Source organism: Rhinoraja longicauda, chromosome 30 (genome assembly GCF_053455715.1).
Source record: "Rhinoraja longicauda isolate Sanriku21f chromosome 30, sRhiLon1.1, whole genome shotgun sequence".
In the NCBI taxonomy this organism is placed as follows: domain Eukaryota; kingdom Metazoa; phylum Chordata; class Chondrichthyes; order Rajiformes; family Arhynchobatidae; genus Rhinoraja; species Rhinoraja longicauda.
In genome coordinates, this window is record NC_135982.1 from 15,624,874 (window position 1) to 15,638,210 (window position 13,337).

A 13,337-nucleotide genomic window follows, 5' to 3' on the forward strand; every position below is an offset into this window, starting at 1 on the left:
TCATTATAAAAGTAATGACAACGTAAAACAAAACAAAGGTTTCATTAATGTACGTTTACCAAGGATTAAAATCTCCTTGCGAGCTTTAGTGGAATGTTCTCATAAGCTTTGGATATATGAAGGATCAGAATTTTAAAGTCAGGAGCAAACGCACACCTCTGACTGTGCTGACAGATACCCAGAGACGTTTTGCCTGGTTTATTTGAGGAATCGGTTTGCTGTTGTTAGGTGCCTGATTCACCCTGGCTGCCTCTATAAGGCATCTGTTGTGTCTGTGATTAGGATAAGACATGGCAAGTCTCTTCAATCAATCAGACTGATCTGCACAGATCCGGAGAGCAGGAATTAGATTCAAATCACGTGCAAAGGTTGAATTAAAGACAGGGAAGATGGAGGCAGACAATGTATATAAAGATATTATTTAATTTTGCGGGAATGAAACTTCACACTTGTAATATAAAAACGTCAGGGCCAGTCAATTTCCTTGGCAGTAATTGTGATTTATCACTAAATCACAATTTACCATTAAAAGAATTGCTTACTTGTGAATGTATCAGCGCCAACTTATTCTGATGTGTTCCACAAGTAACTAACTCCACACCTGTACATGGATATCTGTGCTCAGGCCAGTCGCCACTGGCGAGGTACTGCACAGCCAATGAGAAGCCATCTCGAACCACAGCCTCCATACTTCTTATGGAACTGTTCTTGAAGGACTTGCTTTAAACTTGCTTTGGGAGCGGTACGGTGGCGTGGCGGTAGAGTCGCTGCCTTACAGCGCCAATGCCCGGGTTAGATCCTGATCACTGGTGCTGTCTGTACGGAGTTTGTACATTCTCCTGGTGACCACGTGGGTTTTCTCCAGGTTTCCCCCCACATTCCAAAGACGTCCAGGTTTGTAGGTTGTGTAGGAAAATAACTGCAGATGCTGGTACAAATCGAAGGTATCACAAAAAGCTGGAGTAACTCAGCGGGTCAGGCAGCATCTCAGGAGAGAAGGAATGGGTGACGTTTCGGGTCGAGACCCTTCTTCAGACCTGAAACATCACCCATTCCTTCTCTCCTGAGATGCTGCCTGACCCGCCGAGTTACTCCAGCTTTTTGTGATACCTCAGGTTTGTAGGTTAATTGGCTTCAGTAAATTGTCCATAGTGGTTAGGATAAAACAAGTACGAATGGGTGATCATGGTCGGTGCAGACTCAGTGGGCCGAAGGACCTATTTGCATGCTGTATATCTAAACTAAACCTTGGCTGATGTGAATTCGTAAGACCTGTTTCGGTATACAGGTGCTCCTCAGCTTCCAATGGGGTTCCGTTCCGAGGAACCCATCGGAAACCGAAAATATTGTAAGTCGAAATGCAGAGTAATACACGCGATCACGTGGCCGGAAGCAGGCGGCGGCTCGCCACGGGTCACTGCCGTTTGCACCATCGCAAAGTCGAACAATCGCAAGTCAAAGCATCGTAAGCCAGGGAGCACCTGTATATCACGTTTGGTGTCCAGCCTGCGACATATTGATGATAAATGTTACTTTTATGATAAATGTTGCTTTTATGAAATGTATTTATCAAATATGTATATCAACCTCCCGTGAGATGGGGGGAACTTTGTCACAGTGCTCATATGCCTTGGAAATTTGGGGCCTGTGTTGCTGTTGAATTTGGCAATGAATAGAATTGTTCTCGGTGTCCAGCGGTTTTTGCACTGGTTTTGATACTCCACTTAAAGATTGATGTGGGATCTAATGGAGTAATTAAGTTTCACAGCGGTTGTGATCTCTGAGCTCTCTGCTGTGAGTTGTAAACCTTTCATTGTCTTTCCTCTCTCCCTCTTGTCTTTGCCACCCTCAATCACAGGGATGTCCGAAGACTTGGAATAACATTAATGGGACATCAGAAGAAGATTCTCAGCAGCATCCAGATCATGAGGACACAAATGATGTGTGCAAATGGACCTGGTATACACGTATAGCCACAAATATGTCATTACAGAATGTACAGTAACTCAAGACTAATGGCACAATGGAAATCAAAATGGCTGCACATCAAACTGTTACAATCTTGCCTTTAATACAAAAGATAAAGGATTTACAAAAGCAAAAGATGGGTCCTGCCTCTCTCCTGACAGAACATCTTGGAAATCCTAACATCATTACCGAAGATCTTCCTAAAGTAGGTGGGTTTCTCTAGAAAGCCAAACCTTGCCCGGATGAGTTCATGGCCCCATCTCTTCCTTGCTGCATGAAACTGAGCGAGAGATAACCAGGCGTGGGCGAGCTTGGACGTGGAAACTGGACAAAGTAAGTACTTTGCTGGAACTTTGTAAGTAAGTACTTTGCTGTCAACGTTGGCGACAACCAGTGATGGTGATTATACGTCAAGATTCATAAACAGAAACAGAACTTCAGTAAGGAAGAGACGACCTTGTATTGAGAAAGTGGTCTACAGCGAACTCCCGATTAACAGGATGGCTCTGTTACTTCCCATGGATAGAACTCTGTCACTTCCCATGGATAAAACTCAATTTCAAGGATGGTGCCCACCTTTTTTTGTAAAGTTCTGCAGCGAAGCTCCATTTTAACGTGCAACGTCACCGCGGACGTTAGGACATGAGGAGTTTGGCCGATGGTTTAAAAATGGCCAACTTACAACAAAAAAAAAGGATTTACTTGTTTATTCTCCACTGAATGAAAGTTTGAACCGTACAGATCATTTACTGTGTTGTTCTTTTGCCTGGTGTTGCAGTTTTAAGGTTTGCGATTCTGGCCAGGAAACAGTTTGGCCTGCTGAAAAAATCAGGGTCAGGATCTGAGGAGGTATATCAGGCCTGTCCACCTCATCAGTAAAATCATATGTATTACATTGTGCCCATCTATAAATTGCAGCCTCACCTCCAAATAAAATAACTGCACTCTTCCAGACTCCAGAAGACACAAAGTTAGGCTTGATGGTGTAAAGGTCTACTCTGTCCATGTGATGATGGATTTCAGTTCCTCTGAATCAGTGCTCCAGAAGCAAATTCCACAGAGGTTATCCTAAATGATCTCTGGGCCTTGCTAGGAACCGTGCTCGCTACACCGCGTATTTGTCCAGTCAACAGCAGAGGTGCTGAGACTGAATGGAATTATCAGGAGCGTTACAGAGTTTGATAGTTTCAGATCCTTTTCTACTGTAAAGGGGTTGTCATTGCTTCAGCGAGATTAATTCTGGCCTTTCAAACTTATTGACAAAATAAGCTCACGGACCAATTCATCGCTGATGTTCAAGTACTTTCCGTAAGTTGCCAATGTGTCAAAGTCACTCTGAGGAGTGTGTCATTCCAACCTCAAACCTTCTCTGAAATTTGACACGTAGAATTCAATATTGGAAGCTGAGCAGTGGATTTTGAGTTTCAAAAGAAACTTTAAGGTTTTGAAACGTTAAACCTGCAAGTAAGGAGGAAGAGGAAGAGGCATATTTATTTGGTATATAAATATAACTCAATGTTCAACGGGGACCATGTCTTTATCTGAATTTTATTCTTCATATGATGGAGTTAATTTAGGTTTGCTGAACAGAAAGGATATTAGATTTGTAATTTATATGATCCTGGCTTGTAAAACGCTACATGAATTTGAAAGAAAGGCATGGACCAGTGGTATAATTCCCCTCTTCCAAGGCCGATGCTGGTACGCGATGCTTTGAGAGATTGCTAGAGCAACAGCAAATGGTCTTATATGAATTACAATGTTCACTTCAAGCTCATTACACATACCTCACAAGGACGTGGACGTTTCAATAGTTGCTATTATAAAGTAGAATTTGCGAAATGTAAGCAAAAAACTTCTGAACAGCAGGCAGAGAGGGGCATTGTTACCATTGCACACATGAATTTCTTCAGGTTGTGTCACGTCCTGCAGTTATTTAACAGTTATTTCTCTACAATGCATCTAATCACAGAGTGAATACATTTGTAAAATATGGACTTTTAAGTAGAATACTATAATCTAATGAGTACATTTTATGAACGGTATGAAACTTGATAACAACACTTGGTGAATGTGTTGCTTCTCCATTAATATCTTGACCTGATAACATGCTGCAAGGTTAAGGTTGTTAGCAGGCACACAGGCTGTGCTGTGTTTATACTTCCATGCCTCGCTGTCCATTTTCATCAATCTCTTCATTTCATAGTGCCCTGAGAGAAAATTGAAAAATGATAACGTTTCTGGATATCCTAGATCCCATTTTCTCCGAGAACTATATTTTCATAGACAGAACCTCAGTCAAACAAGGAACTGACTCAGTGTAAGGAGCCATCTTCCAAGTGTTAACCTCTAGTGTTCCATGGTCAGTGGGATCCTGATGGGCAATTTCAGCTCAGTCACTCTCAGTTCAATGTTTGCAGGTCCCTTGACTGGTTTAACCTGTTACTTTTATTCTTTGGATGGGTGCTGTATTGAAGATGAAGTGTCTGAAGACTTGTATTGATATTCCAGTACCTGTGGGTCATTCAAGGTTCTGAGGAGTTTTGCTGAAGTCCCAGACCATGGTCGGTGCTGGAAATGCACTGGAGATTTCTATCCAACTTCTAAAGACCTCTCTGTAATTGCAGTGGTCACTGCCGACTGCCCAGGCTCTAAGGTTGTTTTCCTGGAGTTCCAGACTCAGAAAGGGGTCTTAGCTGTAATTAATGTTGTTGATATTATTCTCTCTGTTTTCTATAGATATTTGAAACCCATAAATGTTCCCTTTTGGAGATTGTAGACATTGGTTCAATTGATGTCAATATATTATGTGACAATATAAGGCAATAATTGGTTGAATTAAAATGCTGATCGCCAGTGGTCCATACGAACAGTGACGTGGGCTTGGGATGCTGCAAGGCCCATACTTTATACTTTTTCTCCATCCACATTTCCAGCAGAATATAATCAGAAAATGCTGAAAATATTCAGCAGGTCAGGCAGCGGCTGTGGAGGGTAAACTTCCCGGATCCAGAATCCTCTATCAGGTCTGGAAAGGAAGAAAATAAATGAATGGTGGAGTAGATTTGATGGGCCGAATGGCCTAATTCTGCTCCTATCACTTGATCTTATGATACCAGCAGGCTCACATTTTGCACATTTGCCTCATACTTCTCCCTCTTCCATTTTAGCTGAAGGAATAATCCAATAAGGAGAGCAATTTAATTGGCAAAGCCCTTCCTCTGAAGCAACAGGGGAGAGCAGTTTCTCAGAAGTCTGTTGAGTATTTATTTGCCAGTGGTTGTGGTTTCAAAGCCCTTATTTGTGGGATGCTAAACGGTTAAACGACTTCTGTTTTTATCAAATTATAGGTTTATTGACGCAGTGGAGTGCTATTAATATTCTGCTTATTAAGATTCACAGCAGCAACGGATAGACTATTGTGCTGAACAACTTCAAATAACATATGCTTTAAAAAGTTGGATCCAACAGGGAGCTTATTGAGTTTTGATGCTGAAAAAACTTGACAGGTCGGGTCACCCAAGAGCTCAAGTTCATGAAAATCTCAGTATTTTCTACAAACTCTTAAGTTAACATTTCTTATTGGATTTGTGGTTTCCATGAATATGTTACACTGCCTCCTGCATTGTACGAAAAAGCCAAACTGAGTGTGTGTGACATATTACTCAAGTCCAAATTGAATTTTATTCAATTAATGCAGGACATACAAATGGCCACTAACCCAGACTGAATGGTCACTTCACAACGCTGTGGCAACAAAGTGTCACATGGCATTCAACATTAACCTGAGCACGACCATCAATATCCAATGTTAACATTGGGCATGCTGAAGGTATCACAAAATGCTGGAGTAACCCAACAGGTCAGGCAGCATCTAGGAGAGAAGGAATAGGTGACGTTTCGGGTCGAGACCCTTCTTCAGACTGATGTCAGGGGGCGGGACAAAGAAAGGATATAGGTAGAGACAGGAAGATAATGGGAGAACTGAGAAGGGGGAGGGGAAGAGAGGGACAGAGGAACTATCTAAAGTTAGAGAAGTCAATGTTCATACCGCTGGGCTGTAAGTTGCCCAAGCGAAATATGAGGTGCTGTTCCTCCAATTCATACCGCTGGTCTGTAAGCTGCCCAAGCAAAATATGAGGTGCTGTTCCTCCAATTATGGCATGCTGATGACAACTCTTGGCTCTGAATTTGATTTTTTTTTAAAACAATTTCATTGAAATTGTTCAAAAGGTTGTCGGTCGTTGAATGGTCTGGAGCCATCAGGCTTATCCACAGTGACCATAGAAGGGGAAAAAAATCCTTTGTTAAATTACTTACTTCAATTGAAATAGGAAGCACTGGATACCTCAGCAGGCCAGACAAACTCTGCAGAGAGAGAGAGAGAGGGAGTTAATGGGTTTAGACAATGACTATTCAAAGTCTTCCATAGAATTGACTACCATAAATGAATCATTCTACAATCATGGAGCACATTAATTTCACAGATCGTGTTAAGATACCCATTCCAAATAACAATATAAAACGAAGAAAATGTTGAATTGTTGCAAGCGGGCAGATTGTGACTTGTGGAGTAAAATTAGTTTTTTTTCTTTTTCTTCCCACCTAGCTTTTCATTTCCATTGGAGTTGGTTGGGACAGGGATGAAACAAGCTGTGATTTGGTGTCACATCTTATTCAATATCCCACGAATTCCAGACAGCCCAGGTAGTGAAGTTCATTCTGGACACACATACTGTGCACCTCATATTTCGCTCCGGCAGCTTACAACCCAGCAGTATGAATATTGATTTCTCTGATTTCAAGTAGCCCTTGCATTCTCTCTCTCCCCGTCCCTCCCTCATCCTGGTCACCTTGCGAGTTTTGCTGTTTGCATCCCTTCATTAACACCTCTTCCACAGCCAACAATGGACCATTGCGGGCTGCAACTTTCTAGCGTCATCAGTGCCGGCTGCGATTTGTCCTGTACCTTTTCACACCTCTAGTTTCCCTCTCTCCTGACCCTCAGTCTGAAGAAGGGTCTCGAGCCAAAACGTCACCTACTCTTTTTCTCCAGAGATGTCATGCTGCCTGACCCGCTGAGTTACTCCAGCATTTTGTGGTTGGACACGTTAGAGGCAGGAAACATGTTCCCAATGTTGGGGGAGTCCAGAACAAGGGCCACAGCTTAAGAATAAGGGGCAGGCCATTTAGAACTGAGATGAGGAAAAACTTTTTCAGTCAGAGAGTTGTGAATCTGTGGAATTCTCTGCCTCAGAAGGCAGTGGAGGCCAATTCTCTGAATGCATTCAAGAGAGAGCTGGATAGAGCTCTTAAGGATAGCGGAGTCAGGTGGTATGGGGAGAAGGCAGGAACGGGGTACTGATTGAGAATGATCAGCCATGATCACATTGAATGGCGGTGCTGGCTCGAAGGGCCGAATGGCCTCCTCCTGCACCTATTGTCTATTGTCTATTGTGTCTATCTTACTGTAAGTCAACGCCAGCCCGTCAACTGTGGGGCGTTCTCCACCGCCAACATCCCACCACTTTCAATCCAACTCCCACTCTCCTCAAGGCCGATGTATTAATCAAAACTTCGTGTTCCATTGGGTCTGGGCGGCATTCTTTGCTTCATCAGTCTCCTCGTTTCATTTCCCGACCCTCCTGACTGGATTATTGCGTTGTGGTAGTCAGAGTGCTTTTATTTGCTATGTGAGTAGAATCTGTTTCTTATTCAAAACCAGATTTGCATGGTGTAAAGGCAATTAGAGGCAATGTGTCGTGTACACAATCTCACGGGTAATAAGGTTTTATAGCGAATGGAACTCGATGATAAAAAAGATAGTGGGAGTGAAAATGTCACCCAATCTATAGCCTGCATGATTTAATTAATACTCATTTCGTACAGTTTGCTAGACATTGTGTCCTAACTGAAGACAGTTTGGTTGCTGAGAAATAAAGTTAACAAATTATAAAATGAATGCAAACAGAGGGAGAACATCTGTTTGATGATTCTCTCCACTGAAGTTACTGATGGGGAACAAGCACCTGGTCATTTCCTTAGTTGTAGTTTTTAGTTTAGTTTAGTTTAGAGAAACAGTGCAGCCCACTGGCTCCACGCCAACCAGCGATCCCCGCACCCTAACACTGTCCTACACAAAGGGGACAGTTTACAATTACACCAAGCCAATCAGCCTACAAAACTGTGCTTCTTTGGAGTCTGGGGGGAAACCAGAGCACCCGGAGAAAACCCACGCAGGTCACAGGGAGAACGTACAAATTCCATACAGACAGCACCCGTGGTCAGGATTGTACCCGGGTCTCTGGCGCTGTAAGGCAGCAACTCTATTGCTGCACCACCCTGCCTCTGTCACCTCCTCTCAGCCATCCCGGCGGTTGAAGTGAATGAGCGAGAAAATGATGAGCTATTCCTCAGATGCGTCTTATTGCCATTTCTCCCCATGGGTTGAGAGCTCCATGATCTTCAGCCATGGAGTCTGCTGTAATTTCCAAACAGCTGTGAATAATCGTCAGTTATAAATAAAATGAGAAAATGCCCGGAACAAACAGCAAGTCAGGCAGAGTCGATGGAGAGAGAAGCAGGGTTAATGTTTCAAGTCTCTGATTCGTAATCAGAATTGCCTTCGTCTTCTTCTTGCGATTGAGGCAGCAGAAGTTATGAAGCTGCTTCTGCTTCTGCTGTCTCTGTTTGTTGTCGTTCGCCTGACTGAGGTCAGTTGACAGGGCTCACCACGGGGAGGTCGACAACGTCAGCCCCAATCAGAATTGTGAAAGTGAGGAAACAACTGTGGTTTAAGTTGCAAAAATGAGAGCCAAGGAAATATCTGTGAAAGTATGGAGACTCTGTGATAGAGTGGAATTATTTGCCACAGAAGGCAGTGGGAGGCCAAGTCAGTGGGTATATTTAAGGTAGAGATAGATAGATTCTTGATTAGTACAGGTGTCAGAGGTTATGGGGAGAAGGCAGGAGAATGAGGTAAGAAGGGAGAGATAGATCAGCCATGATTGAATGGCGTAGACTGGATGGGCCGAATGGCCCAATTCTGCTCCTATCACTGATGGTCTAATGAGATCAAGGTTATTTAGGTGTCAGAAAAGCTGGTGAAGGGCAAGTGGAGGGTAAGAGGACAGCAGAGTGCAGGAAACGTGTGTTGGACCACGTGTGAGTTGTAGAACATAGCAGTTGGTGGATATCTGCAATATACAAGAATGCTCGGACTACTTCGCAGGTCCGTCAGCATGTGTGAGGACAAAAGAAACGGTGCAATATTACACATCATTATGTCAGAGTGGGTCACTTCTGATACAAACAGAAAATGCTGGTTATCTGACATTATAGAATTCTGTCTTGAGTCCGGATAGCTGTACCATCTTGAGACAGAAGATGATGTCCTCTCCTTGTGTTTAGGTTGGACCGTGTACAAACAATGTTCCCACACAGAGGTCAGATTGGGAGTAGGATGGAGAATTAACGTCACAGGGAGCTTCATGAATGTTTCCTGGTGCAGTCAGTGTGAGCCAGGGCTTATAACATCACCATGAACCATTTACCAAGCTGTTGTGGAGCAACCAACAGAATTCTGGTTTGCCTTCCAAATGGACACAAAGGAACCTCATCATACTTATCCTGATGTCCTGGCTAACCGTTATCTCTTGGACAACATCTGTGGGACAGATAGGATCGTCACTTATTTCAATGACACCTGAAGGACACTGTGGTGTCTATTTGGGGATTCCAGATGTTCTTGGTAAAGTAGCACCATACTATGACAGTGCATTGTCCAGCTGTTTCACATTCAGCTCAGCTTTGCTTTCCAATGAAATCAAAATATTAACAATGCTTCAAAAACAGTTAATTAGTTGTGAAGTTCTTTGTAACAGTTAGTTTAGTTTAGATTGGAGACGCAGCGCGGAAACAGGACCTTTGGCCCACCGAGTCCGTGCCGACCAACGATCCCCACACATTAACACTCCTACAGACACGAGGGACAATTTACAATTTGACCAAGCCAATTAGCCTACAAATTGTAGCGTGGGGGACAACCAGAGATCCCGGAGAAAACCCACGCAGGTCACGGTGAGAACATACAAATTCCATACAGACAGCACCCGTAGTCAGGATCGAACCCGGGTCCCCAGCACTGTAGGGCAGCAACTCTACCGCTGCACCACCTGACGTCACAAAGACATGGAAAGTTTTTGTATAAATGCATGCTCTTCCCTTTTTCTTACAGGAGCTCAACAAGCTCTTCATCTTATTAAGTGAATCTAATTATATATTCTGTACTGGAGGGGTTTCAATTGATCGATTACATTAATTATAATTTACTTTGGAATTTTTGATATGCATAGAATAACAAGGACTGAGCAATAAGTAATGCAATAAAGCAGACCTTTGTGAATAACGGATACAATGAGGATACAGAGGGCGGATTTGGTTAACCATTCTCCAAGCCCTCGTGAAAGATTTGGTGCTACTGCACTGCGCTTCCTTCTGCTACCATCATGCACTGGGACACGATGGCTCAAGGACCAAGGAGAAAAAGATATTGAAATACCATTAGCTTTTCCAATGAGAGGGAGCTTGTCCAGACACAACTCCTTTTTATGGTACACATATTTTTTTAAGTGGATTGTAAAAAATCTCCTTAAGAGAAATGAGCGAGGCTCAAAGTGTAGAGTCATAGAGTGATACAGCGTGGAAACAGGCCCACACCGGCCAACATGTCCCAGCTACACCAATCTCACCTGGCTGCATTTGGTCCATATCTATCGAAACCTGTCCTACCAATTACCTACCTAACTGTTTGTTGAACATTGGTATAGTCCCAGCTTCAACTACCTCCTCTGGCAGCTTGTTCCATGCACCCACCACACTTTGTGTGTAAGCAGGGAAAATGTTTGAACCGTTAATCAATTTTTTGCCACGGCTGATTGATAGCTTTGGGGATTAACTGTTCTCTCTTGAAATGGAATGGATTGTGGTGCTAATGAGGCATTGTCTGGCCGTACCAAAATTCGATGTGGGCGAAGGATTTCAGGAGGTATTTAGTGACCTTTATAGACTTTATAGACAGCTGGCATTGTTCCTCAGTATAGATCTATAAATCTTAATAGTGCTTTTTCTGTAGTCGATAGACAATGATCGCAAAATGACAGGAAGGCACTGAACAATTTTAAAAGGCTGTTTATCAAGTTCAGTCAGTCAAAAAAATACTGGCTTTAAACATGAGGAAAGAGTTTGCCAACTGATTCCTTCTAATAGGGAGTGATGCAATGTGTTGGGACTGTGCAACACAGCTCCTGAGTAAAGCTCATTGCTGTAGTTCCATGTTTGCATCTGGTCTATTGCATTTAAAATTACTAAGCTTCAACACAGCTGGAGCCTACAAAAGAGAACGGTTGATTAACAGATGGAGGTTGTATGTAAAGAAAGGTTGAAACTGTTTGCACATAAACCTCACCCGGCATGCAGTGGTCACTTAAGTGACTGGTCAGTGTCATTGTTGGATGGGTTCTCTGGTGCAATGTATTAGGAGTTTTTACTGTATTTTTGTAAATATAGGGTTTCTTTTCCCCTCAACTTATAATGTTCAGACTGACAAGAGAAAGTTGATATGAACTTTATTGGCAAATGAAATAACTTAGCCTTCGTAAATTGGATCACATCATAAATTGCCATTTTGCCAGCATGCCTGCTGAAAATTCCAACTTCAGAGTGATTTGGAAATCTTGTTATCCACTGACTATAGCAGAAGAGGAAGAATCCCAAATTAGTTCTCTCCTCGCTATCCTTCCGCCATTCCACCTCTCCGTCCTCTCCCCCAGCTCTCCACCCGCCAACCTCCCACCAGGGCAGAGCAGAGGGATGCTATAAGCTGGTGAATGGAGGCTTAAAATCTTACTCAGAGAAAATTCATCTGGTAGAAAATTCACCACCTCCTTCTTATTGCGGTTCTATTGAATTAACTCTACTCATTCAGGGATAGGGTAACCAATCTGACTCTATCCGAATACTATGTGGCATTTGGAGAGAATAGGGAATTTAAAAATGAAAATCTGTCTTCAAACCAGGACAGCGATAAAAGGAAAATTTACGGGACTGCCCATGTGTTACTGATGTGGATTAATACTGATGGAAACAGGTTACCCTTCCTATCTGGGGTTAGTAATAGCAATCTGCCATAAGTTAACTTTTACCAATCTACATCTCTCATGCCTAAGTGTTAGACTTATAAGCATACTTCATCTATTTATACAGCAGCAGTTGGATGAAATGTGGCACCCCACAACTAACATTACCTGTAAATTACAGGTATGACATTACCTGATAGCAATCCACAGCCGAGGTATCTTCTACTTATTGGCTGCAATCCGAGTGTTTCAACTATTGTTGCAATGATCTTCCTTTATGTAATTTTAGAAGTAAACTTTCCACCTTAAATAAAAAAAAGGTTATTGAATGCCTGTTGATTTTGAATGGGTTTGAATGTGGTTTTGCTTCGAAGCTGAAAATACTCCCGGATGAATGGATTTGACGTGGACTTTGAAGCACTTGGGAAATATTTGTCAAGGCAACGCAAACTTATATTTTGGATGTGAACACGCAGCTATCTGCCTAGATAACAGTCACGCAATGTAAAGCTTTCAGGTAGATTACAGTCAGTTACTAATTCCTCCACCTCTGCTGCAGAGCACCTGGAGTTCAAATCAAAGCAATAAGGATTGTGGAGATATTTCTGTGTCTGACATAGAGGGAGAAACCAACCAAGTTATTCTATTGTTCAATTAAATGATGCTCAAATTATGCCTTTGATCTCTTCCCATGGAAGATGTGTAAGCAAATATAATGTGTTATTATTTTTAAAGTTTAGCTTTTGTTCAGATAAAAAAACTTTACAAAAAAAAATCTCTGCCTTTTTTTCTGAAATCTTTAAAGTACATGACCTCTTCGTGCATTGATCTATTTTTCTACTTTATTTATGAAAAATGCCAATGTAAATGCTAAGATTTGGGACTATTTACTGTACAGACCTGTCGATTACAAACCAAAGATTTCTTTGTGCTTTCTGTGTTGCTGTGTACAAGAGGGATATTTGCACTTGCATTTTAACTGTTTCTTTGCTGCTTCAGTTTGTCTTTTATTTATTTTGCTTTCCGTTCTTAATAAATGTGGCATTATTCTGGAGTTGGCTTTCCTGGAATTCTTACTGATTGACCAACTTCCAACGTTGTGGCTCCAATTGGTATATAAATTGTCAATGGTTTCTTTGTGTCGCACAGAATTGGTACTGAGAAACGAATGGAGATTTAATAGCAACATGCTATCTTGCTTCCAGAAAAATATACATATATATCTCTTGTCAG

The 13,337-nt window shown here is 42.2% G+C and overlaps 1 protein-coding gene across 2 annotated transcripts in view; it reads left to right on the top strand.

Annotated features, from left to right (window-relative positions):
- The window catches only part of epha8 (eph receptor A8), a 331,222-nt gene extending 318,095 nt beyond the window's left edge, over positions 1-13,127 (top strand). For both annotated transcript variants that reach the window (XM_078425132.1, XM_078425133.1), the window contains exon 17: positions 1,859-13,127. In XM_078425132.1, the coding sequence (XP_078281258.1) occupies positions 1,859-1,973 (115 nt within the window). In that variant the 3' untranslated portion in view covers positions 1,974-13,127. The remainder of the gene's footprint in view (positions 1-1,858) is intronic.
- The last annotated feature ends 210 nt before the right edge of the window (positions 13,128-13,337 follow it).